At 44.4% G+C, this 26,378-nt stretch overlaps 1 protein-coding gene across 4 annotated transcripts in view; it reads left to right on the top strand.

Moving 5' to 3' along the window:
* The window catches only part of LOC130276433 (DNA topoisomerase I, mitochondrial-like), a 224,744-nt gene that overhangs the window by 122,335 nt on the left and 76,031 nt on the right, over positions 1–26,378 (top strand). For 3 of the 4 annotated variants that reach the window (XM_056525812.1, XM_056525814.1, XM_056525811.1), the window contains exons 4-7: positions 895–938; positions 1,802–1,915; positions 11,028–11,103; positions 19,556–19,680. In XM_056525812.1, coding sequence (XP_056381787.1) covers positions 895–938; positions 1,802–1,915; positions 11,028–11,103; positions 19,556–19,680 — 359 coding nt within the window. The remainder of the gene's footprint in view (positions 1–894; positions 939–1,801; positions 1,916–11,027; positions 11,104–19,555; positions 19,681–26,378) is intronic. The other variant, XM_056525815.1, reaches the window with a different exon arrangement.

Genomic DNA, 26,378 nt, shown 5'->3' with positions numbered 1-26,378 from the left:
TGGCATATAACCCAATTCTTCACCTGCAAAACAAAGTTTTTAGTATATGTCATACTGTGCCCTTGCGGGTTATTTTATATAGGCAAAACGATCCGCTGCCTATATACTAGGGTACAGGAACACATTCGTTCAATCAGGATGGGACAAGGTTGCCCTCGCCTGATTGAACACGTTAAAAAGGTACATGCGGGTAATGCCCATGTGTTGTCATTCTCAGGACTGGAGGTGGTTCATCCCCCTAGAGATGGTGGAGATCGTCACAAATCATTAATCCGGAAAGAATCCGCCTGGATCCTGAGAACAAAAGCCATGGGAATAATTGGACTAAATGACAAGAATGATATGAGTGTTTTTCTTTAATTATGTTAATTTAGTGCATTATGGGTACTGGGATGTTTATTATGTATTTGTTATATATTTTTGTACCATTTAGATTTATAACATTGCTGTAGTGTTATCTTTATATAGTCTGCATTGTGCACTTTAAGAGCAGCGCTATTTAGCGCATGCGCCGACATTCGTTTGCTGGTTGCCGTGGTGACGGCATACCGCTGATGTATTTCACCACGTCACAACCAGTGAGCCGGAAAAAGCGTATACCACGAAACGTCGCTCTATTGGAACGCACCAGCTGTATGCACCCAGCCTTGTTAATAAAAACACCGTGGATACGTGAGTTGCCGTCAGCTTTTGTTTCTTCTATCTGCATATATAAAAAAAAGTTTTTTCCTGGATAACCCCTTTAATGATTTAAAGCAAAATGCTGAAAAACTGTTTCTAATGGCAGGAAAACAAAATCTAAAAGCCTCTTTTGCCTGTAAAATGGATGTTTTTAACCACCAAAACAACCCAACTGCGTGGGAACTTGCCTAATGCCTTTTTTTTTTTCTATAGGCAAATAAACAGTCTGAATCCCAAAAAGATGATGGCTTCTCCAGGTACTGTGAAATCTTTGTATCTTTTCCAGAGATTGCTGCTCTGGAACCTTGTGGGCTTTAATCTTCAAGTCATATATAATACTGCTTCCAGCATGTGGCAAAGGGGATACATATGCAACCTTAAAGGGGGTTATCCAGGAATAGAAAAGCAGAGCTAATTTCTTAAAAAAAATACTTTCTAGTCTTTCTCCAGGTTGGATGTAGTCCTGCAGCTCAGTTCCATTATAATGAATGGAGCCAAGTTGTAATACCGCACACAGCCTGGGGACAGATGTGGAGCTGTTTTTGAAAGAAACTAGCTCTGTTTTTCTCTGCCTGGATAAGCCCTTTAAGGCAATCCAGGTGGTAGAATGAGGGAAACAGGCTTATACCTTACCCTTTAATGTACATATGCTCTAACAGACCTACAATCATCCGGGCACTTTTCCATCTGCTGTTAACTTGTTGTAGGCTATTGGATTGTTGTGTGGGTTCGATGTTGAGGGAAGTCCCAGTTTATATTACGTTGCTACAGCCACCCCAGTCAAGTTATGCATAGCAACTGGTACAGCAGTGCTGGGCCACCACAACCTCCCTCATTGGCACCATTTAACGGATGCCTCTTAGGGCAGCCCGCCTAGTAGCTTGTCATGGGGGGACCCACCTTATTCTAGTTTCACATGAAGTATTTTATTCATATTTTTTTCTCATTTTGGTCAGTATTTGGAGCCAAAACCAGTAAAAACCAACAATGGAAAGATCTGCACTTTTTTCTAGGTCTTAAACCAAATCCTGGATTTGGCAAGAATAGTGCCTAAAATTAAGATTGAAGTACGCGTGAACATAGCCTAATACCTGCATATGCACAATATTTGTCTTGGCAGTTCAATTGCTGTGAAAATGGAGCCTGAAGATAAAGACTTTGTGCCTGTAAAGAACAATAAACAAGGGAAAAAAAGAGCAAGACCAGAAGAAGCTCATGACGACTTTGACATCAAGTAGGTTTTGTCTGTGATTTCCAGTTTTTTGTATTTTTTTTTATCATAGCCTATTTGTTTTTCGTTTTTTTTAGTTTTAGCAATAACTTATTCTCAGTGACATCCCGATACTCCGGCCCCGTGGTCGTCACGCTACACACTCGGAGCCTCCAGTGCTGCGGAGAGCTCACAAAGGTGGGTGTGCAATGACAGACTGCGGGGGTCCCCAGCGGCGGGACCCTCGCAATCATACATCTTATCCCCTATCCTTTGGATAGGGGACAAGATGTAATAGGGCCGGAGAACCCCTTTAACTCCTTAAGGACGTAGGGCGTACCTGTACACCCTACGCCCGGTCCTGGTGTTTAAAACGGGGTCACGCCATGACACCGCATCACACCGGGTCGGTCCCGGCTGCTAATCATAGCCGGTACCATGGGCTAACAGCGCGCGGCATCGATCGTTGTGCCGCGCGCTGTTAACCCTTCAGACGCGGCGATCAAAGTTGTCCGAAAGTAAACGCTTCCCTGCAGCTCAGTTGGGCTGATCGGGACATCGCGATAAAATCACGATGTTCCGATCAGCTGGGACGCAGGCGGAGGTCTCCTTACCTGTCTCCGCGGTGTCCGATCGTCGATTGATTGCTCCAAGCCTGAGATACAGGCTTGAGCAATCGAACCACTATCTGACTGATCCGTGCAAAGCTATGGCTTTGCAGGGATCAGCATAGGAGATCAGTGTGTGCAGTGCTATAGCTCCCTATGGGAGCTATAGCACTGCAAACAAAAAGTTAACAAAGGTAACTTAACCCCTTCCCCAATAAAAGTTTGAATCATCCCCCTTTTCCCATAAAAAAAACTGTGTAAATAAAAATAAACATATGTGGTATCGCCGCGTGCAAAAATGTCCGAACTATAAAAATATATCGTTCATTAAATCGCACGGTCAATGGCGTGCGCGCAAAAAAATTCCAAAGTCCAAAATAGTGTATTTTTGGTCACTTTTTATATCATGAAAAAATGAATAAAAAGCGATCAAAAAGTCTGATCAATACAAAAATGGTACCAATAAAAACTTCAGAACACGGCACAGAAAATTAGTCCGCATACCGGCCCGTACGCAGAAAAATAAAAAAAAGTTATAGGGGTTAGAAGATTAGAATTTTTAACATATAAATTTTCCTGCATGTAGTTAGGATTTTTTTCCGAAGTACGACAATATCCAACCTATATAAGTAGGGTATCATTTTAACCGTATGGACCTACAGAATAAAGATAAGGTGTTATTTTTACCGAAAAATGTACTGCGTAGAAGCGGAAGCCCCCAAAAGTTACAAAATTACATTTTTTCTTAAATTTTTGTCGCATAATGAATTTTTTTCCCATTTCGCCGTGGATTTTTGGGTAAAATGACTAATGTCACTGCAAAGTAGAATTGGTGGTGCAAAAAATGTCATCATATGGAATTTTATGTGCAAAATTGAAAGCGTTATGATTTTTAGAAGGTGATGAGGAAAAAATGAAAATGCAAAAATGGAAAAACCCTGCGTCCTTAAAGGGTACCTCTCATCAAAAAAACTTTTGATATATTATAGATTAATGTATGCAGAATAACTTTACAATTGCATGTTATTAAAAAATATGCTTCTTTCTATTTAATTTTCCACTTTGAAGAAATGACCACTAGGGGTCTCCCTACCAGTCCTGGCAGCAAGCATTTCAGACTCATGCTGGAGTCCTAAACACTACAAGCTGCCAGTCTGCTTTGTTCACAAAGGAGAACACTCAGAGCTGCCAGCCTGCTTTGTTCACAGCCTGTTTGGCTGTGAACAAAGCAGGCTGGCAGCTCTGAGTGTTTAGGACTCCAGCGTGAATCAGAAATGCTTGCTGACAGGACTGATCGGGAAAAATACATTATTTTTCATTAACATCCTATTGGAAAGTTATTCAACATTCATTAATCTAAAATATATCAAAAGTTTATTTGATGAGAGGTACCCTTTAAGGGGTTAAAGGGGTATAGCAGGATTTTTTTATTTGACTATGCCACAGGGTTTGAAAAATTAGTGTAGTTCATAATATAGTGTCTGTACCTGTGTGTGACAGTGGTCTCGCAATTCTTCTGTCATTTTCACCCCAATATTTATTTAACAGCATGCAAAATTACTTAGGTCTCTGGTTTTCCCAGGATGCAGTGCAGCCTAGACATGAGGCAGATACGCTTTAATTGCAGGAATAGTTGCACCAAGCATGGCTGGAGAAATATTTGTGCTGCTGATTTGATTGGCTTAATCAAATGTTCATCTGTGACCTGTCAATAAATGTGAAGTTGAATAACTTTTCTTTACTCAGTGATTACAGTGTACCTGTTGTCTCAGATAACTCTTCAAAATCAACTGTCATACCTGTGGACATGAGAAGTAGCACCATTTCTGCCCATTGCATAACTTGTATTTCCTCTTCACTGTGACAGCACCACCTGAGGGACTCTGCCCCTAGGGACAAAAATACAAGAAAGACTACAAGGAATTACCTTTCTCTCCAGCCTCCGTGGTTTCCTGACTGTATGGGAAGCCTGGAAAGGAGCCCAGTCTCAGGAGACTTCTGAGGATTTTTATTTTTTATTTTCCTTTTCCTGTACTTTTATTTATGGCTAGTAGATTCTCCAAAAACTGGGGGCCCCTGGTAAAGGTGGTTAGAAGATCCCTGTATGGGCCTTGGTTGGGGCTCCCAACTTGGCTCACACCTCACTAATTTTGCATTTCCTGCCCCTCCTCTCTCTACTCTCTTTTTTTAAGGGGTCCCAGCTTACTGGCTGGTGACTTGCTGAGCCTGTAGACGCTCTGGGAGTTCACATCGGCAGTGCGGTTGTGTGAGTTCCTGGGATCTGGAAGTGCTGTGAGGAGTGTGAAGGTCAGCATTGCCTGGATGTGATGTATGGGACGGAATGGGAGAACCTTTAAAGAAAGACTTTTGTACCAATGGCAATATTCTTTTTGGACCAAATAAAGTAAGGAGGTCACACCTCTGCCACGCCCATATCCCACCCAAATCCCTCCTCATGCCCCACCCCTACACACAAAATAAAATAAATAAAATTATATAAGCACTTATATTTAAAACACGTAGGTGAAATTATTTTCCATGAACAATACCAGTATACAAGAAGGAAATATATACCCCCACACAATGACTGGATAATACCACCATACTGTACTGAATAAAACCACTATACACAGTGCCCATATAGCGATAGATACCAGCTGTACACAGGATCTGTATACCATATAAGTGACTATATACAGGACCACAGCTCAAGGCCTGCTATATTCCCCGGCCTGCTAGATTCCCCAATGTCTATAAAAAATGTTTTTAAAATTTTTAAAACACAGGACAAGTAAACTTTAGTTTACTGTGGGGGGGGGGGGGAGAGACAGATGTGGGGGGGGGAGAGACAGATGTGGGGGGGGGGAGAGACAGATGTGGTATAGATCGGTGTGGTGAATTGAGCTGTTGCAAAACTACAACTCCCAGCATTCTTGGACAGCCAAAGGCATGCTGGGAGTTGTAGTTTTGCAACAGCTGGAGTCACCTGGTCGGAAAACACAGATATAACATAGATATTAGACAGATAAATAGATATCAAAAGAATAGCGGAGCAGCAGCATAACCAAATGAAGTAAAATAAGGCAGACCAATGGACCCCGGTCAGTTGCAGCACTCGGGATAAGGTGAAAAAACAAGTTGGTAGCTTTATTCCATGGCACAATACAGATGCAATGTTTCGAGATGGAGGGGGGGAGAGAGATAGAAGATAGGTGTTTCCCAACCAGGGTGCCTCCAGCTGTTGCAAAACTACAACTCCCAGCATCCCTGGACAGCCAAAAGCATGCTGGGAGTTGTAGTTTAACAGCTGGAGGCACCCTGGTCAGGAAACATTGAGAAATTGCCCATCTACCTCCCACTGACCCCCAAACAGCAATTTTCCCCCTCCCTCTTTTACTCCCTGAAAGTTACCTGTTATGAGTGGCGTCAGCCTCCCAGAGAGGCATTGTGGCCGCAGCCTCTGCCCTCACATTAAGGCTAGGTTCAGACTATGAAATTTCCGCCTGCAATTTCGCTTTGAAATTGCAGGCGGAAATTCTGCGTTCTAAAATGTATAGTGTAGTGAATGGTTTTCCGTTCACAAATTCACACTTCGAAATTTGTGAACGGAAAATCCGCTTGGAAATTTCCGCCTGAAGAAAGGCATTGCTCTTTCTTAAGGCAGAAATCCGCGCGGAACACATTGCAGTCTATTGGAGACTGCAGTGTCCGCGCGTTCCTAGTGCCGACTGATTCAGTCAGCGCTGGCCGCACTTGGAATCTCCGGGCGGAAATTTTCTGCCCGGAGATTTGGTAGTCTTAACCTAGCCTAAAGGGCCAGAGGCTAAGTATTTTTGCAGGAGTGCCCCACCATCAGTCTGGCCCTTATATGCTGCGGCTGCTGCAGGGGGTACAGCAGGGACCCGGGCAAATTACTGGAATACTGGTTGTGCCCCCCCGTGATGGGGGCCCTGAGCAATGGTGCCAAGAGTCTTTACACAGATCGTGGAAGAGATGGCAGCAAGGGCCGGTTCTGCTTATAGGCAAAATAGGCAGCCACCTAGGGTACTATAATAATCTGCATTCTTCAGCCTACTGGAGGAGTGCAGTGCCAGCTCCAAGACAGGCAGGTCAGGTCCGTACAGCATCCTGACATCATGGACGCCTCCATACACCCAACCCCTTCACCTCTCCTGTGTGATCACATCTGTCCGCCTTGGAGGAGTACTGCTTTCAGAGGCAACATGCTCCTCATAGGCAGACAGGCATGATTGCTGATGTCCTCTGCCTCATAATATCTCAACTCCTTCTCCATCCCTCTGCCACCTCTCGGGCTATAGAGGACAATGATGGCACTACTGACAGTCAATAGGGGCTTGTGTGCGGATTCTTGCAGCATGTGTAAATGCACAATTTATGTATGTAAGTAAGTGTCACCCCAGTAATAAGTAGATTACATGAGGAGGTTTGTTAGTGTGTCACCTCAGAAGTAAGAGGATTACACAGGAGGAGGTTGTTAGTGTGTCACCCCAGTAATAAGGAGATTACATGGGGAGGGGGTTTGTTACCCCAGTTGTAAGATAATTGTTACCCCAATTGTAAAGTAATTACATGAAGAGGAGGTTTGTTAGTGTCTCCCAAGTAGTAAAGTGGGGCATTTTAAGGATCTTACTAAATATTAAGCTTGTCGAATTCCACCTCACAACAACATTTACAAGATATTGGGGTTTGTTAATGAGGTCCTTAGGTCCCCCTAGATGTCTTTGGAAAGGTATGTCATTATTGGGTTTAATTAAATCTGCTATCCCTGCAGTTTCATGGGTTCAGTTTCATTCATGTTGTCTCCAAGCTGAACTTTTGGGTCCCCTGCAGATATAGATAGGAATAACATTTCATCCCCTAGTGCAGAGCACTGACAATTTACCTAAGGTTCTAGATTCGTGGGTTAACTACAGATGCTAGTCCCTGAAATTGGGAACCTCATGTTTGGTACTCAGAATTTTCAGAGACAATAGCAAGCTATTTGAAGTGCAAGTCTTCAAACTAAAACAGGAGAGTAAAGAGCCTCCACCTCATGTGTCTTTCTTCTCAGGTTCTGTCATTCACAGAGGTTCATCTAAACTCAATCTCGACAGTCCATCTTAGGGTTATTAAATGTCAAGGCAGACCATCTCTGTCAGCATCATCTTCACCAAGGGGAGTGGTGCCTTAACCAATCAAAAAATTACAGCACTATGGGGATGCCCACATGGAAGTGACCGGCAGGTAAAAAGCTTCTACTCCCTATCCACAGCCGAAAGACCCATGGCAGTCAATGCCTTTTCTCAAATAAAATTGAATTGGAGCCTAGCATACACTCTTCCTTCTCCTGGCTCCAACACTGAGGGTTATCATGAAGATATAGGCGGACAGGTCAAGAGTCATACTAATAGCGCTATTCTTACCAAACAGAGCATGGTTTTCTTGCCTAAGAGGAATGTCAATACCGTCCTTGGGTTCTACCGGAACAGCCAAATCTCCCTAACACAGGGTCCAGTTCGGAATTTGAGAGGATAAGCAAGCAGAAAACCAGTGACTTCCTTAATGTACTTTTAAATAAGGAAGACTTATCCAAATTGTAGGAGCTGCCAATATAGACATTGAAAAACAAAGAATCGCGTCTATTTTGGATTTCCTTCAGAAAGGGCTAGAAAAGGTGTTCTAGTTCAGGTGCCAGTTTTAGGTGCTTTTCTTACCCAGAGTTGGCCAATCACTCCTGGATAATGACATTTTTCAGGGCAGCTAGAAGACTGCATGTAGGGAGAACTCCCCCAGCCTCCATCATGGGATTTTTCCTTAGTCCTCAACGCCTTGTGCAAGGAACCCTTTGAACCAGTTTCAACAATTTTCCTCAGAAATCTGACACTAAAAGCCCCTCTTCTCATAGCTGTAACTACAGCCCAGAGGATAGGAGAGCTCACTTTCATATCATGCTAAGAACCTCATACCAAGATTCTAGATGATAGGATAATCCTTAATCTTGACCTGCAGTATCTAAAGTAGTCTTGCTGTCCTTCTGTAATCTCCTATCTGATAGGGAGATGGGTGAGTGCATCATTATATAATTAGAACTGGAGAGTTTAGGAAAGGCAACAAACTTTGTGGAAATAGCAGGCCAGAACAAGGGGAATAGTGCCAGGGGGGATACAATAGCTAGATGGATTAGGCAAGCTATTTGTTTGACATTTCTCTTCAGGCCTTTTTCCCCAAGTAGGTCTCAAGAAACATTCTACCCGTATGGTTACATCCTTTTATACCAAGAAGAGGGGGGGGAGGGCTGAATTGACAAAATCTGTAGGCTGGCTTCATGGTCATCCCCTCACATATTCTTCTGCCACTAGAAGTTCGATTTGCTAATACTTCTGATTTATCTTTGAAGGTTCTTCAAAAACTGTCATCCCACCATGAATGGTCTCTGGTTTGGTGTTAACAAAGATGAAGCAAAAAATGTTATAAAAAATTTTCTTTTTATGTGGATGTTATTATGCTATTTTGATGTCCCAGTGGAGGACATGGTCCTGCACTACACTTAGGCCCTGTCAGGTTGAGTCCCTCAGTGACCTGGGGCTCTCCTGCAGTGTCTCCCCTGCTGTTACTATACTGTCATTTATGGTCATAGAATTGTTGTCAGTGTATTAATGTAAAGTTAGTTTAAAAGGACCGGTGAGAGGTCATCTAAAGGACCTGTGAGATGTCACATGTTATGTTTAAGTTGTCACATGTTACCCAGAGGGCACCAGGTAAACACAGGACCCGCAGCTTGACCAATGGGCTTTGGCTCAGCCCCCCCGGCCATTACAATTCTCTCTTCACTCTTCAATCATTTACCGAGACCAACAAACACCAGAAATCTCAGTGCTAGTGTCCAGCACCTGGAAGGCCTCAAATCTACAATCATTCCACTAAGTCCAAGTCTGTCTGCTGTCACTATCTACAGTCTAGTCAAGCCTCAAGTCAATTATCTAAAGTCTATTACAAATATAATTGGTTCCAGCAAGCTGCGAGGTCCTTTTGTGTTCCTGGCCACCTCTCTGGGATTCTGGCCGAGCTGTGAAGATAACACCACCTGTCTTAACTCAGTAAAGCCTCTGTTAAACCATAAACTGGTTGTGGACTCTCATTTTCACTGCCTAACTATTGGAATAGCGGAGATACCATTTGGGTGGTTCCGGTACCCAAAAACCACTCTGGCGTCATGAACGTTAGGGGTTAATAACACCTTGCCCCTGGGGTTAATACCATCTTGCCCCATCCACCTACACCACTATCACCGTGGGTCACCACACTATACTATCTAATAACTAATTAGAAAGGTTCTACTAGGTCTTGGTAATTCACTGAGGCTGGAGAGGAGGGTACCTCCTTTTATTCTCCAAGGTTTCCTTTTTCTAGAGGTGGAGTCCCCTTCTCAGGTGGTGCTGTCAAGGCTCAAGGAAACAGAATTACTGGTTGGTAATTGATCAGTTTTCCCCTCTGTTGGCTACATTTGTAATTTTATATTGTCCCTGAGCTAAACATTTATGTATGTGGGGACAGACGTTGGAAGAGAACTGTTGTTGAAAATGTATGGGCCGTTTTTAAAAATGAATGATTAGTTTAAGGGAAGGGAGCAGTAAAGAAACCTTATAAAAGAAAGAGACCTTTTCTCTAAGATATAAAGCAAAATTGTCTTATTTGCTTTTATTGATTAATCCAAAGCTGGTTGAAACTAATTTGGTAGGGTCCCTACAGTATAGTGCTGTGCCTCCTTACCAAGTACAGGGAAGGCCAACATCACTAGTGACAGTTTTCATCTGTCTTCTAAGCTGATATGCATGTTTTAGTTGCAAAGTGACTTACAACTCCAAATAGTGTAACCTTCATACCACACATGAAGGGTCCTCACACTACTCTACAGTGTGAGGATGTAGAAAAGAGCTTTCCCATATTCCGCGGGCCTGAGTGTCATTAACAGCAGATTTTGGTGGTTAACTGCATCAAAACAGTGTTTTAAAATGAAACTGTAAAACACTATTATTTAAATACTCCTTCATGTTCAACCCCCTGGTTGTAAATGTGAGCGATAACGCTTTAGGTCTACATGGTTCATTTCTAAAAGTAAGTTTGTGTTCCCTAATTCTACCATCTTAATGACAAAATGGCAATAGTTGTGATTGATTGCAATAACAGGATATAAACACGGACTGCATCACCAGTCTAATAGCAGAAATATAATAATGTGAGATTGAAAAAAGGGAAACAAGTGTCACTGTACAATTTGCAGGAAATCAATTCTAATTTAACTTGGAAGTTCTGTTTTAGAGAAATTGTCGTCAAACATTGGAAAATGGTTGGATGCAATTGAACACCACACTTTGATTGCAAATCGCCCAATACATCTTTTTAATTTAACAATATTACTGTGCAGGTTTTAATCCATTCCATACGCTCTGTTAAGACTATATTGAACATGAGAAAATATTACGAATTACTGGCACAGAGAAATAACACATATTAAATTTTCTCTGCAGGTCGAAGAAGAAAAAAATTAAGATTGAGAAAGATAAAGAACAGCCGGCAAAGGAGAAGAGCAAACAAGTAGCGAAGGTAGAAGGCTGCTTATTGCTGTAGTATATTCAGTTCTATTAAGATCTAAGAATTTGACTCAAACAGCGTGAAGGTCAGGCAACCTTTATCTAAAAGTTCATAGTCACAGGCTGCTGCCATTTTAGCTCTGCTAATGCTGTCCTAGTCAACAGTAAGTGCTACTGTTGTGAAGTAGTAACATCTAGGAGGAACTGGTCACACTAGATCATAGAACAGGACTACCAAATGCCAAATCTGCCTCAGGGCTCAATGTGGTATTTTGGGGCAGATGTGCCTTGGAGCCCCCTTAGGCACTAGGGCCCTGGTGTGACTGATACCACTGCCCCCCTCTATAGTTATGCCCCTGGTGGCAACAAAAAGCAGTGCTCGCCTTGTGCAATCTGTTGCTCTTCTGACAGTGCCTGGTTCCAGCAACCAACCACTTACTTGTGACATCTTGACACAAGGAAGTGTCCACTCAGCCAAACACTGGCCGCAGTTGAGAGCTGCCCCCCAGAAAAAAATGACACACAAAGCTGCTACCAACAGGTGTAATGTGTGTTGGCGGTGTTTTCTTGACATACACTCCACCTAATTCCTAGGTGTTAACTGCCAGAGTTCGGGAGCCATCTTTTGTAAAACTTAGGAATTTAAAGAGGTACTCCGCCCCTAGCCATCTTATCTCCTAGCCAGAGGCCAGACCCCCACGATAAGATATCTTATCCCCTATCCTTTGCATAGGAGATAAGATTGCTAGGGGTAGAGTACCCCTTTAGTAGCTCATCTAGAAATTGATTAGGGCAAGAAGGCTCCAACAATCAACAAGTGCATTATCCCACTATGAAATGATGAAAGAAAGTTATGAACACACTCACTGCACCGGTACAAACTGTAAAGAGGATTTATTCAGTGCAGTATCAGACAGGTATACGGCATGACTGCTGGGGTAAGGTGACAGCAGTTGCGCCTGCACGCGGCACGCTTTTTCAGACCTCCATCTGAAGGTCTGAGGTCTGCAGTGTGCCACGTGCACCACTTAGCCACCAGCCTTTCCTGACGAAGCTGGGGTGCTGGAGGCGCTGGCTAATGTTCGGAGTTTTTAATTAGCAGCCACTTACAACTCCCTAAAAACAGATCATATTCAAAGAGGATGATCAATGTGCAATCATTCTGGCATTAATTGCAGTTATTACAACAATATTACAATGGGAGATGGTCTGAGGCTGTGGTTTTAAACAATTAGTGGTGTAGATTACACCATAAGGAAATCACATATTTACTATTTAGTTTAATATTTTAATAAGACAAATAAAAGTTAGATTTTAGGTGGTACTTAGTTTAAGGGTTCCCCTTGGGGGGTTCCCCTAAAATAGTTGTGAATATATTATGACCCTGGTACCCCCTGTGGGGCAATTGTTGTGATACGTGCACCAGCTGTCACCTTCTCCTAGTAGTCATGCTGCGTACCTGTTCGTGATACTGCACCTTGCTTTTGCACTGAATAAATCCTCTTCACGGTTTGTACCGGAGTGGTGAGTGCATTCATTCCTTTCATCATTTCATCTTTCTGGACTGTTTGTTTCTTGAAGATATGCACCTCCGGCAGAGTTTCAAGCTAGCATCAGGCGGTAATTAACTGCTGCTACGCCTGCCAGGCGGCATAGGTTGAAGTGCCGACAACGCTTTCTACTGTGCATTGCACAATTCCACAATACTTTCTTAGTTTGGTCCTGCCTAGCGAGCAGACTCCAGGTCATTTAAAAGAACTCAGGGTATCTTTGACCACTGATCCACATAAAGTTAAGACTAAAGGGGAACATTTATCATTGCTGTATTTCAGGGGACTCTCCCCCTTTCTCAAGCCTAGGCAAGTTACCCAGTGATACCCCCCAACCCCCCTTAGTGTTCAAAATACAAATATAATCCTATAGGTATCTATCCTAAACCTCCTAGTACAGTCTCTCAATATTTTATCAGAAGTATATAGATATCTATTCCTTCATTAATCCTCTGTCTGTGCCCTCACAGGTAATATCAATCATTAAACCATGCTCACTGAAATAAATGGGTTATCAACATAACTCGGTCATGCTTAGCCCTCCTGAGAGAGATTTTCCATATCCACTCATTGCTCCAGCTAAGTGGTGGCCCTGCATTCTAAATGACCCTTTAAGCTTTAAATATTTAAGTTATATATGTAATCACTGGTTTTAGTGTTTATTCTGATAATGAACCGTTCCAGTACCAATATAATACATTCAGAAAACATTTTATATGTACATCTTCCCTAGTGCTTTATTTGTGGAATGCTCATTGAATCCCCTGCATAAGTAAAATTTACTTTTAAGGAGTACTGCCCCAGTGTTCCGAACATTTTGTTCCGAGCGGGCGGCAGGGTCGTGATGTCACGGCCACGCCCCCTTGTGATGTCGCACCACACCCCCTCAATGCAAGTCTATGGGAGGGGGCGTGGTAGTCGCCATGCCCCTCCCATAGACTTGCATTGAGGGGTGTGGCCATGATGTCACAACACGGCCGCCCACACCCAGCATTCCAAATGAATGCTGGGTGCTGCCCAGAGATCACTCTTGTGATCATACATCTTATCCCCTATCCTTTGAATAGGAATTAAGATATCCAGGGGTGGAGTACCCCTTTAAGAATTGTGTTGTAAGATATTGCCAATCTAAGCATGTGTATCAGTCCGCAACTTTTGCTTAAAGCAGAAGTTATACATTTGAGCCTCAATAGAACAATGCACACTTTTTTTATTCAGAACACTCAGATTAAAAGCGCACAAAAACGTTCTGTGTAAAGGAAAGGAAATTGTAAACTGACGCGAGGTAATGGAACTGAATAATAGGTAAACCAGCGACATCCAGATACAATTGTTTAGTGCCATCATGTGGAACAAAAGAAATACACAAATAAAAATCAGAATTTTGAAGTGTGACAATTTACAAATCCATCATAAGGGAGATATGTATTAGTGCTGGTGAAGGAACACTTGTCTGTACACTTCAGGCTGCCTTTCCATTCTGTCGAAAGCATAAATAGCAGCTTTATTAACACACAACACACAATTTACGTGTATTGTACGGGCTACAGGCCTCAGCAATCATAATGGTTTTTCTTTTGCATACTCCGCATATATATAGAATATATTTTCTGCATCTTGCAGGGTTTTTTTTGGTTACCTTTTAAGTAAAGGTTTATGCTTTAATTTCCACTGCAGAGGTCAAGGCTTTTAGCTAATAGCTGTGTGTTTGCAGGCATTAGGGTAATGAATGCAGACATGGACTGGTTGCAGAAGGAAGCGATGTAGGAGAAAAAAATCAGCATAACATAAACGTTATATATATATATATATATATATATATATATATATATATATATATATATATATATATATAAATAATATGGAGCCCCTGACTGTTCCTGCTTATTGTGTAAGGAAACATTTTTGAAGGTCAGAAAGTAGATGACTATTTAAAGTTGAATATTTAAGGGACTTGTTTGTTTTTGTTTAGGATTTTTTGTAATTTTTACTATGTAAAAATATTGGCCTCATGCTTTATAAATAGAGTGCAAGTGCAGAAGCTCCTGGACCTATAATGTGAAATTTCTATAGTTGGGGCCAAATTACTTACCTTGGTGAATTCTTAATCTGGGCTACTAAACTTGCATCTGTGGTGTCAGGGTGTGAGGTGCAAAGTAGATGCAGGGCAGATGTTATGTCCCAAGGGGAAGATGGTATTAACCCCTTCTTGTCGTGACGCCAGGGCGTGGTTTATCCTTAACCACCCGAAGGTAATACCGCTGATCCTGGGTTAGGCAGGGGCAATGACCGCTGTCACGCCCCCTTCCCATAGACTTTGGTTGAGGGGGCAGGCGTGACGTCACGAGGGGCCGGGCGTGACATCACGAGATGGGTGGCCGCGAACACGGAAGCCCGCATACAGCGTTCGGAGTAATGAACTTCCGCACGCTGCAAGCGGACCTCTGAAAGGCAGCGCACAACCCCTTTAAGGATAACGGCAACTTTACTGAGGCAAGACTGGATATAGGGGGAGATTTATCAAAACTTGTGCAGAGGAAAACTTTCCCAGTTGCCCATAGCAACCAATCAGATCGCTTCTTTCATTTTTCACAGGCCATCTTAAAAATGAAAGTGATCTGATTGGTTGCTATGGACAACTGGGCAAGTTTTCCGCTGCACATGTTTTGCTAAATCTTCCCCATAGTCTTTGTAGTACAGCCAAATATCCCAGGGAGGTGACCAGTGACACAGGGGAACCCCGCAGGCTTGCTGGGTCTTGCAGTAGTTAGACTGACTTTAGTGCAGGCCATGGTGACTGCAGATGAACTTGACTTGACAGAGATGGTGACTGACAATAAGATGACTTGACTTAGGCTGGGTTCCCACTAAGTTTTCCCCCATACTGGAGTGCATACGGCAGGGGAGAGCTAAAAACTTGCGCTCCCGTATGCCTTTCTATGTAATTCATTTCAATGAGCCGACCACAGTGAAACGTTCAGTCCAGTCGGCTCATTTTTGCCCTGTATGCGCTTTTTCCCCGCACCTAAAACCGTGGGTGAACACGGTTTTAGGTACGGTTGTAAAAGTGCATGCGGGGCAAAAATGAGCCGACCGGATCGAACATTTCACTGCGATCGGCTCATTGAAATGAATTACATACAGGCAGCGCATAGAAAGGCATGCGGGAGCGCAAGTTTTTAGCTCTCCCCTGCTGTATGCACTCCCGTATTGGGGAAGACGTAATGGGAACCCAGCTTTACTGATGAGACTTGTGGCTGCAGGACTTTAGGCTTGAGGCCTCCAATGCTCTGGACACAGACACTGGAACAACTTGACTGCACTGGACCTCAGCAGGAAAGAGATTGCAGCCCCTCCCCTGTTTATATAGGGTGTGTGTGTGCAAGGAGCCCATAGGTCACTTGGGGGGGGGTCACCTGGTCTCTGGAGCCTCCTGGGTAACAATAATGTGATCAAAACATAAAAGCAACAGTACATTATATATACAAAACCTATGTACAACATGGTAAACTGTAAGGCCTGGGGACACTACGGGCCGCATCATCATACTTGGACACCACACATCCTACTACATTAATTAAAACAAATGACCTTTTTTGACCTTATATTTTCTGTAAGCTGGAACAGTATTCATGCACAAAATCATTGATACAGCCTTCACACAGTATCCGAGAATATGAATATCAGAGCCTGAATATGCTGCCCTTGTGTGTGTGTGTGATGACATTTCTAATGCAAAATTGCTCTAGCAGCCATGTAAAAATTACACAATATTATTTTGTCTGAGATTTTAGTAATGTACCATACTAGTTTTGGGTGATCTTGTTCTTATCTGATCTCTTTCACTCCCTATATCCAGTCCCTTTCACGTTCTTGTCACCTACACCTCAAAAATATTTCTAGAATCTGCTCGTTTCTCACTATTGAAACTGGAAAAATTCTCATAATATACTGTATAAAATCCTCAGTCTCACACACAAAGCTCTCCACAATGCTGCACCTTCCTACATCTCCTCCCTCATCTGTCTACCGTCCAACATGTTATTTCCGCTCTGCCAATGATCTCACACTAAAAACTTCTATAATTCGAACCTCTCGTTCCAGTCTCACTTCACTCGTGCTGCACCAGTTCTCTGGAATGCTATACCTCGATCCCTCAGACTCAACCACAACAAAAACACATCTCTTCAAGCAGGCGTCTAACATTCCCTAATTGGCCTCCACTAATTCCACTTCGCCCCTTTTCAGACATCTGGGTCTTCAAAGCTTCATATTTGAGTCTTCCCCTATTCTCTATGCAGTTAGACCTTTAGCGATTGGCAAGCGACTGGTTCACTCTCCTGTATGTAACCCTTATTATTAGGGATGCACCGATATATCGGCGGCCGATACATATCGGCCGAAAATAGCTATTTCGGCAAAATGCCGAAACAACTAAAAATCTGCCGATAATGACCCACCTCCCCTGCCCGCCCACAGCACAAGTTACAAACACTGCCAGTGGCAGAGGCACTCGTGGGCGGTGCAGGGGGGGCCGGCCGCAACATCTGGGGGGGGGGGGGGGGGGGGGGGTGTTGTGCTCTCCGGGATAGGATTAGGAATACTTCTTTTTATGTGCCCGGGCCGGCTCCTGTGTGTGGCTGCAGGCGGGGGCCGACCAGAGCATATAAAACCTAATACTGTATACTAAAAACCAGGGGGCCTCCAGCTGTTGTGAAACTACAACTCCCAGCATGCCCAGACAGACTTTGCCGGTCCGGGCATGCTGGGAGTTGTAGTTTCACAACAGCTGGAGGCCCCCTGGTTTTTAGTATACAGTATTAGGTTTTATATGCTCTGGTCGGCCCCCGCCTGCAGCCACACACGGGAGCCGGCCCGGGCACATAAAAAGAAGTATTCCTAATCCTATCCCGGACATCCCTGTGTCCCGAAAAATCTTTTCGGGACATAAGGATGTCCGGCGGTCACTCACCATTCCCTGGTGTCCTCCTGCGATCCTCCTTCGGTCCCTCGCTTCTCCGCCTCTATGGTCGTACGCACGGGACGTCACTGACGTCCCGTGCGTACAAACATAGAGACGCAGGAGGACCGCAGGATCGTCGCAGGAGAACGCACGCCGGCCGGGGCCTGGTAAGTGACCACGTCATCTTGTTCAGTGTTCCGGTCACCGCTCCGCCGGTCCCGGCACCTACTGCTATGGTCCATAGGCGATAGCAGTAGATGTGACCCCGGGCCAGAGGAGCGGTGACCGGATCACTGTGGGGGCAGCAGTACAGACATACAGCCTCCAGCCATACACTGTATATGGCTGGAAGCTGTATGTCTGTGGGGTGGGGGAACTGCTGACCTAATGTGGGGGGGAGCTGCCTACAAATGTGTGTGTGTGTGTGTGTGTGTGTGGGGGGGGGGGGGGAGCTGCCTAATATTGTGGGGGGGGGGGGAGCTGCCTAATATTGTGGGGGGGGGGGCGAGCTGCCTAATATTGTGGGGGGGGAGCTGCCTGATATTGTGGGGGGGGAAGCTGCCTGATATTGTGGGGGGGGGGGAAGCTGCCTGATATTGTGGGGGGGGGGGGGGAAGCTGCCTGATATTGTTGGGGGAAGCTGCCTGATATTGTTGGGGGGAGCTGCCTGATATTGTGGGGGGGAGCTGCCTGATATTGTGGGGGGGAGCTGCCTAATATTGTGGGGGGGAGCTGCCTGATATTGTGGGGGGGAGCTGCCTGATATTGTGGGGGGGAGCTGCCTGATATTGTGGGGGGGGGGGCGGAGCTGCCTACAAATGTGGGGGGAGCTGCCTACAAATGTGGGGGGAGCTGCCTAATATTGTTGGGGGGAGCTGCCTAATATTGTTGGGGGGAGCTGCCTAATATTGTGTGGGAACTGCTGACCTAATGTGAGGAACCTGCCTACTATTGTGGGGGAACTGCTGACCTAATGTGGGGGGAGCTGTCTAATATTGTGTGGGAGCTGCCTACTATTATGGGGAACCTGCCTACTATTGTGGGGGAAATGCTGACCTAATTTGGGAACCTGCCTACTGTTGTGGGGGAGCTGCCTACTATTTTGGGGGAGCTGCCTACTATTGTGGGGGAGCTGCCTACTATTGTGGGGGAGCTGCCTACTATTGTGGGGGAACTCCCGACCGAATGTGGGGGAGCTGGCAATCTAATGTGGGGGAATCTAATCTAATCTAATGAGCGGAGCACTGCATTTTACCAGAAGACGGGGAGAAGTCATTTTCGGTATCGGTTTCGGCCGGACATTTTTTTTTATTTCGGTTTCGTTTCGGTTCTGAAATTTCCATTTCGGTGCACCTCTACTTATTATCTATATAGTATGCCTGGACCATTGTATTAACATATCCCTTTTGCCTCCTGTCTCCACTCCATTTCCTCACTCGTCCAGTTTGAATAATTAGTGTGTAATATTATGTCTGATACTTGTCTTTATTTTTACCCCATTATTGTAAAGCGCTGTGAAATCTGTTGGCGCTATATAAATAAAATGATCTTGTTGCAATTTAGGAAATAAGTAAATATTTTCCCTCATCAGCCCCACACAGTCAGCACATGTAATTGCTTATCGCGTCTTTGCCTCTTGTGTTCCTGGGCTGTCAGTCTTCCTTCCAGATCGTGAAGTTGCTGTTACCTTGTGATTAGAGATTGATGCCTGCGGTCTCCAGAGGCTGTACAGTAGCTGAGATCCTGAGATCCCTCACTTTAACCAGTCACCTTTAATTTTCCAGTTTTCATAGATAAGGCGACCTGTGGGTTTTTTGTTTCTACTTTTATAAAGAATTTGAGGCCCCCCCTTTATTGAGGCTTGAGATTGACCTGATAACTGGTAAGCCTGTAAAGTCTACAGTTTCTTTATACCCCTTATTCTTTTCAATCTTATTTTTAATTTTAAACAGAAGATGAAGAAAGAAGTGAAGGGTGAGGATGAGAAAAAGCCAAAGAAAACCAAAGAAGAAAAGGAAGCTGCCATTGCTCTTAAGGTGAAGAAGAAGGAAGAGGAGGAGCAGGCACGCTGGAGATGGTAAAGATCACACAATCCTTTACCTCTTGTTATATATATATATATATATATATATATATATATATATATATATATATATATATATATATATATATTGTATCGTTTCACAATCTGAGTCTTGACTTGTTTAAGACTTATTTGGCCGTAATAGTGTTTCCTTCTTGCTAGCAGAGCCAACTACTTTCAAAGATCACACACTATAAGCTCATCCAGGCTCTAGTGCCCGAAGGGAGCCTAAGGTTACTTTTTAATATTAGAAGGCATCTGTCTGATAGCTGAAATATGATAGATGTGGGGTACATGTTATAGCTGAAATATGATAGATGTGGGGTACATGTTATAGCTGAAATATGATAGATGTGGGGTACATGTTATAGCTGAAATATGATAGATGTGGGGTACATGTTATAGCTGAAATATGATAGATGTGGGGTACATGTTATAGCTGAAATATGATAGATGTGGGGTACATGTTATAGCTGAAATATGATAGATGTGGGGTACATGTTATAGCTGAAATATGATAGATGTGGGGTACATGTTATAGCTGAAATATGATAGATGTGGGGTACATGTTATAGCTGAAATATGATAGATGTGGGGTACATGTTATAGCTGAAATATGATAGATGTGGGGTACATGTTATAGCTGAAATATGATAGATGTGGGGTACATGTTGGACTTTATTAAACAAAGTTTGCAAATCGAGAGCAATTACTTAAAGCAGACCAGTCAGCAGAAAAACATGGGTGCAAAGAAGATGGTACATACGTTTTTTTTTTCATTAAATAAATCTTCGTTATCCAGTGCAACAATAAACACCTTTTGTCAAAGTACAACCCATATCCTCTTTATTAAGGCCCAATGACCTGCTTACATCCACCTACCCCGTTAGACTGACAGCCACTAGACATGGGTTGCATTTACTTGGCTTTTGCCATATAGCAATTAAGTATAACAATTAAAAGATTTGGTCAGAATCCTGATGACCAGCCCTATCTAGCCATGTGCTTGTTTTCACTCCTGTTTTCCTGTTTACAGATCTGCTTTAAAGGAGTACTGTGGTGCAGGAAAATGTATGCCCTATCCCCCGCAATCTCCTGCATGGCACCACAACTCTCCACAGGAATGGGGCGTGTCGACCATCGCACAAAGCTGTGGCCGACACACCCTCCGTGCATCACTATGGGAAAGCCGGAGATACAGCATTTGTGTACCTCCAGTTTTTGTATCTCCCATAGAGATACATGGAGGGGGCATGTCTCCTGGGCAAAGCCAGGGTGCTGTGCAGGAGATTGCAGGGGTCCCAGCATTCAGCCACCAGTGATCAGACACATATCTCCTATCCTTTGGATAGAGGATAAGTTTTCCTGCACTTCAGTACTCCTTTAAAGGGACTCTCCAGTTTAGGATATTGCAGTGTCTGATCACAGGGGGTCTGACTGCAGGGATCCCCCACGATCTTTTGCACAGCGATCCAGCTCTCCTTATGCACGGAGCAGGGATGGGCAGGCACCCCTCCATGCATCTCTATGGGAGAACCAAAGCACTGTACCTGTGTATCTCTGGCTCTCCCATTAAGATGCATGGAGGGGACATGTCAACCAGTGCTATAAATGTGCGATAGCTTGAAAAAATATTTCTAATGTACTTTGTTTAAAAAAATGAAGTTTTCTGTTTTATTTGTGTTTAAAAAAAAAAAAAAGCTGCCCCATCTCTTGCACAGACTTTGGACTACTGCTGGCCTGGCAGAAGTCCAAAATCAGGAAATGCAGTCTGGAGTGCTGAGGGTGGGTCTGCAGCCTTAGCCAATCATAGCTCATCTCACACTAAACCGCTCTGGGCTGTGTGTAGCGGAATGAGGGAGGAAGTTTTCCCCTGTATGGTTTCAGATGATGTCACAGCCTGTTGGGTAACGCCCACTTCCCAGTCTGTGAATCTGAGACTGAGCAGAAAATACAGAGCAATATCAAGGTATAAAACTAAAAAAATTATAAAAATAATAAGGCAGGGGGTGGTTTATCATGATGGGGCAGTGAACTGGGAGGATAAAATTTTACAAAATCATTACAGGTACTCTATAATGTTCTTTGGCCAAGTAATTAATTTATTTCTTTACCCCAACTATCATTTCATTTATAGTACTGGTCCTTCTTGTATGGATCTAAGGGACCTTTTGGGCCATTTCAGGCTCTTGAACAGAGTGATGACTGCAAGCTCTGCCCTGCCTATAGTTTTGCTATTGTGCAAACTCAACTTTAGTATTTAAGAAGGGAAGGTAAATCCAAGCTCCACTAAAATTATTATATTAGAAACCCTATGCAATTCTCTCATTTAAAGGAAATCTGTCATCAGTGTCACTGATGACAACTGTACTTACGGTACCTTGTCCCATTTTCATGCTGTCGTTCCCCTGTAATTACCTTTGGTATCTTCAGCTCCAGGCCTGATTTTGAGCATGGGTGGAGCTTAATGACATCACTGCTATTTGCTAGCAGTGGGACCCAGCAGAGAACAGCAGTGGTGATGTCACTAAGCTCCGCTTATGCTCCAAGTAGGGCTTGGAGCTGAAGGTACCGAAGAGGATTGCCAGAAAACGACAACACGGAATGGTAAGAACTCGTCATCAGTGTCACCTGCACTACCTGTCTGTACTGTCGGCTTAGTTAAGGTGACACTGATGACAGATTTCCTTTAAGGAAAACACCGCCCTTGGTAAATTCCCTTAAGGGGGTATTCCGGTGGAAAACATTTTTTTTATTATTATTTTTATATACCGTATTTATCGGCGTATAACACGCACTTTTTAGGCTAAAATTTTTAGCCTAAAGTCTATGTGCGTGTTATACGCCGATACACCCCCAGGAAAGGCAGGGGGAGAGAGGCCGTCGCTGCCTGCTTCTCTCCCCCTGCCTTTCCTGGGGTCTAGAGCGCTGCTGTCGGCCCTTTTCACCCCCTGGTTATCGGCGCCGCTGCCCGTTCTGTCCCCTTGACTATCGGTGCCGGCGCCGATAGCCAGGGAGAGAGAAGCGGCGCCGACAGCCAGGGGGAGAGAAGGGGCAGCGGCACCCATTGCCGGCGCCGCTGCCCCATTGCCTCCCCCCATCCCCGGTGGCATAATTACCTGAGTCGGGTCCTCGCTGCTCCAGGCCTCCGTCGTGCGTCCCCAGCGTCATTGCTATGCGCTGAACGGCGCGGCGCATGACGTCAGAGCGCCGCGCCGTGCATAGCAACGACGCTGGGGACGCACGACGGAGGCCTGGAGCAGCGCGGACCCGACTCAGGTAATTATGCCACCGGGGATGGGGGGAGGCAACGGGGCAGCGGCGCTGGCAATGGGTGCCGCTGCCCCTTCTCTCCCCCTGGCTGTCGGCGCCGCTTCTCTCCCCCTGGCTATCGGCGCCGGCACCGATAGTCAGGGGGACAGAACGGGCAGCGGCGCCGATAACCAGGGGGGAAAAGGGCCGAAAGCAGCGCTCTAGACCCCAGGAAAGGCAGGGGGAGAGAAGCGGGCAGCGACTGCCTCTCTCCCCCTGCCTTTCCTGGGGGTGTATCGGGGTATACACGCGCACACACTCACCCTCATTTTATCATGGATATTTGGGTAAAAAACTTTTTTTACCCAAATATCCTTGGTAAAATGAGGGTGCGTGTTATAGGCCGGTGCGTGGTATACCCCGATAAATACGGTATATAATATTTTTATTATATTAGCAACTGGTGCCAGAAAGTTAAACAGATTTGCTCCTATTAAAAAAAAAAAAAACTAAATCCTTCCAGTACTTACCAGCTGCTGTATAATACAGAGGAAGTTAATTTCTTTTTGAATCTCTTTTCTGTCCACAGTCCTCTATGCTGACACCTCTGTCCATGTCAGGAACTGTCCACAGCAGGAACAATTCCCCATAGCAAACCTCTCCTGCTTTGGACAGTTCCTCACATGGACAGAGGTGTCAGCAGAGAGCACTGTGGTCAGACAGAAAAGAAATTCAAAAAGAAAAGAACTTCCCCTGTATACAGCAGCTGATAAGTATTGGAAGGATTAAGATTTCTTAATAGAAGTAATTTACAAATCGGTTTAACTTTCTGACACCAGGTGATTTAAAAACAAATGTTTTCCACCGGAGTACCCCTTTAAATTTAGGCTCCTGTAAGCATTCAGTTTTATAAAGGAAATACACAGCTAATAGATCGTCCTTTTACTCTTTTGAGCTTGCAGTTTTGTTATGCACACTGTAAAATATTCTTTTGTGCACTTTGGCCTTGTAAAACGAAGCAGGAAAATCACAGCAATTGTTAAATTTCCTCCCAGGGTGCTTCCCCTTTAACCATTATAATCAGATGATTCCCCAAGTATAGTGTCTGATACACAAGCAGCTGCCAGGTTTCCAGCATTGAAAATTGAACTGGCATTACCTGGCAAGTGAGTGGCATACATGTCCAGGTTCCGGAGATTTGTCTGGCACAAACTGCTTTTATCTCAGCAGCTGAGAACATCTCAGTGACTGCAGCTCAGGAATGTCTTGATGGGGCTTCTAAAGGGATTTGTTCCCCTGATTAAATGTTTTATTGATAATTTGCCTACCTGCTCCTTATGCCTTCAACGATGAGCTCCCTGCTGACTGCCCAATGCAGTAAGAATGATGGTGTCGTCTTATGTTAATCATTCGCTGATCTGATCCAGGGGAAAGCTGATAAAACAAACTAAGGCTGTGTTCATACTGTGCGTACTATGTGTTTCTGCCGTGTTTATAGAGTATGTACACAAGTACTTTATCCATTGTGGATTTCATGCTGCAGATTTAAAAAAAATAGAATAAATAGCTGAAATCTGGAGTGGACGAAGTACATGTGAATGTACCATAACATGCGTTTTCTGTTATGATTAGTGAAAAAGGCACTAAAAATGCTCAGTGTGAACACAGCCTAATAGAGAGCAATATTGTTTTCCAACTAAACAGGTGCTTACTTATTAGCACGATTGTCATAAAAAGTATTTGGAGCCCTATATCTTTGTTACAAAGCCCTATGTTCCCTTCATCCATTCACACTAGAGCTGTGTTTCCCAACCAGCCTTTGGCTGTCCGGGCATGCTGGGAGTTGTAGTTTTGCAACAGCTGAAGGCACCCTGGTTGGGAAACTCTTCAATAGAGGGAACTTAGCTGCTTATTTGCACAGGTATGCTGAGACCAAACCAAGCCCCCTCTAGAGTGCAATAGAGGACCCCAAAGATGTTAAGACATCATAGAAAACAAGTCTTTAAACGGAACCAAAAATTAGATTTTACCATATAGAACACTCGGCAACACATTATGTATGGTAAAATCTTCATCCTCACCATTCCCCTCCAGGGGACTACTTATGGGGCGGCGGGGGGAGAAGGGCTCAAATCCTGCAGGAACACGTGGAAACAGAGTTCCTCCACTTTTTCCACAGCAAGGACACTTGTCCCATTACCAAGAGTACTGTAGGACCAACCATTATGTGGAAGAGTTCCCATGCTTTTCTTTTTCTAGGACTTGACCCCTGGGGGGGAGACTTACAAATTTCATATACTGACCATCCCTGGGGCCAAAACCATCCCCCGGGGATTGTGAGGATGAAGATTTTACCATATGAAATGTGTTGTCAAGCATTATATATGGTAAAATCCAATGCTTTAATATCTTTGCCTAGAGAGTAGCTAAATGTTAATCGGGCCATACACATTAGATGTGTGTCAGTCGATCCTGCTAATTTCAGCCGGACTGGCCAACTATCTTGTGGATGAAGGCCTACCAACCATCCCCTGATGGCAGATGTCGCCAGATGGATTGGGCATGTTGTATTTCAAACACCCAATCCTTTTGTTTATGGGAACATAAGCTGCCAGGAAAGTTGTCTGGCAGCAGGTTTCTCCCCGAACACAGTACGTGTACGCTCCGGCATGTGTGTAAAAAGGTGATTTGGAGAGAACGGTTTGACTGTATGGCCAGCTTCTTTACCCCACCAGCAATCGCCTCTTCTCAGTGAGGGAAGCCGCATCTAGTCAGATATCTGTTTCATTTATTATTATGTGGCTAACGTATGAACAGGCTGAGATCACCAGAGCGGGAGCTTTCCACTCATGTGTTCATGGAGGAGTCCTGAACAGATTCTCCTCTAATGTCTTTGTGGTGAGGTGTGATGGGGGCAGATGGAATTACCCTAGGGGCAGATGACATTAACCCCTTGTGTTCATGACGCCAGGGCGGGGTTTATCCTCTACACCACCCGAAGGTTTACTACTGGATCCTGGGGCAAATAATGACTGACCTCCGTAATGCTGCCGTTGTTTAATAACTTGTCGTCAGACAGATGTATTAGTCTATACAGCTTGGCTAGGCCCACGGAGGTGACCAGTGACTTCAGAGACCACAGGGCTTGCTGGCACTTATGGTGGACTGGGACAATTTGCAGGCCGTGGTAGACAGGTTGACTTTGACTGACTACCCCATTTGTAGCTTACCAGGTTTTGACTTGGACCTGGGGGGGTAGTGGATTTGTGAATCCGTGGCTGCTTGACTGACTTTAGGCCTCCTCTGGACTCCAGACACACACCTAGGACTTGACCTCACTGTAGATCAGCAAAGACTAAGAGCATAAGAGAGTGAGCTAGCTCCACCCAGGGCTTATATGGGAGAGACTAGGAGGGGTCCAATAGGTCACCCTTAGGTCA

This window comes from Hyla sarda, chromosome 6 (assembly GCF_029499605.1).
Source record: "Hyla sarda isolate aHylSar1 chromosome 6, aHylSar1.hap1, whole genome shotgun sequence".
NCBI lineage: Eukaryota > Metazoa > Chordata > Amphibia > Anura > Hylidae > Hyla > Hyla sarda.
Note: the sequence above shows the minus strand (reverse complement) of the source record. Positions and strands in the feature narration are given on the sequence as shown.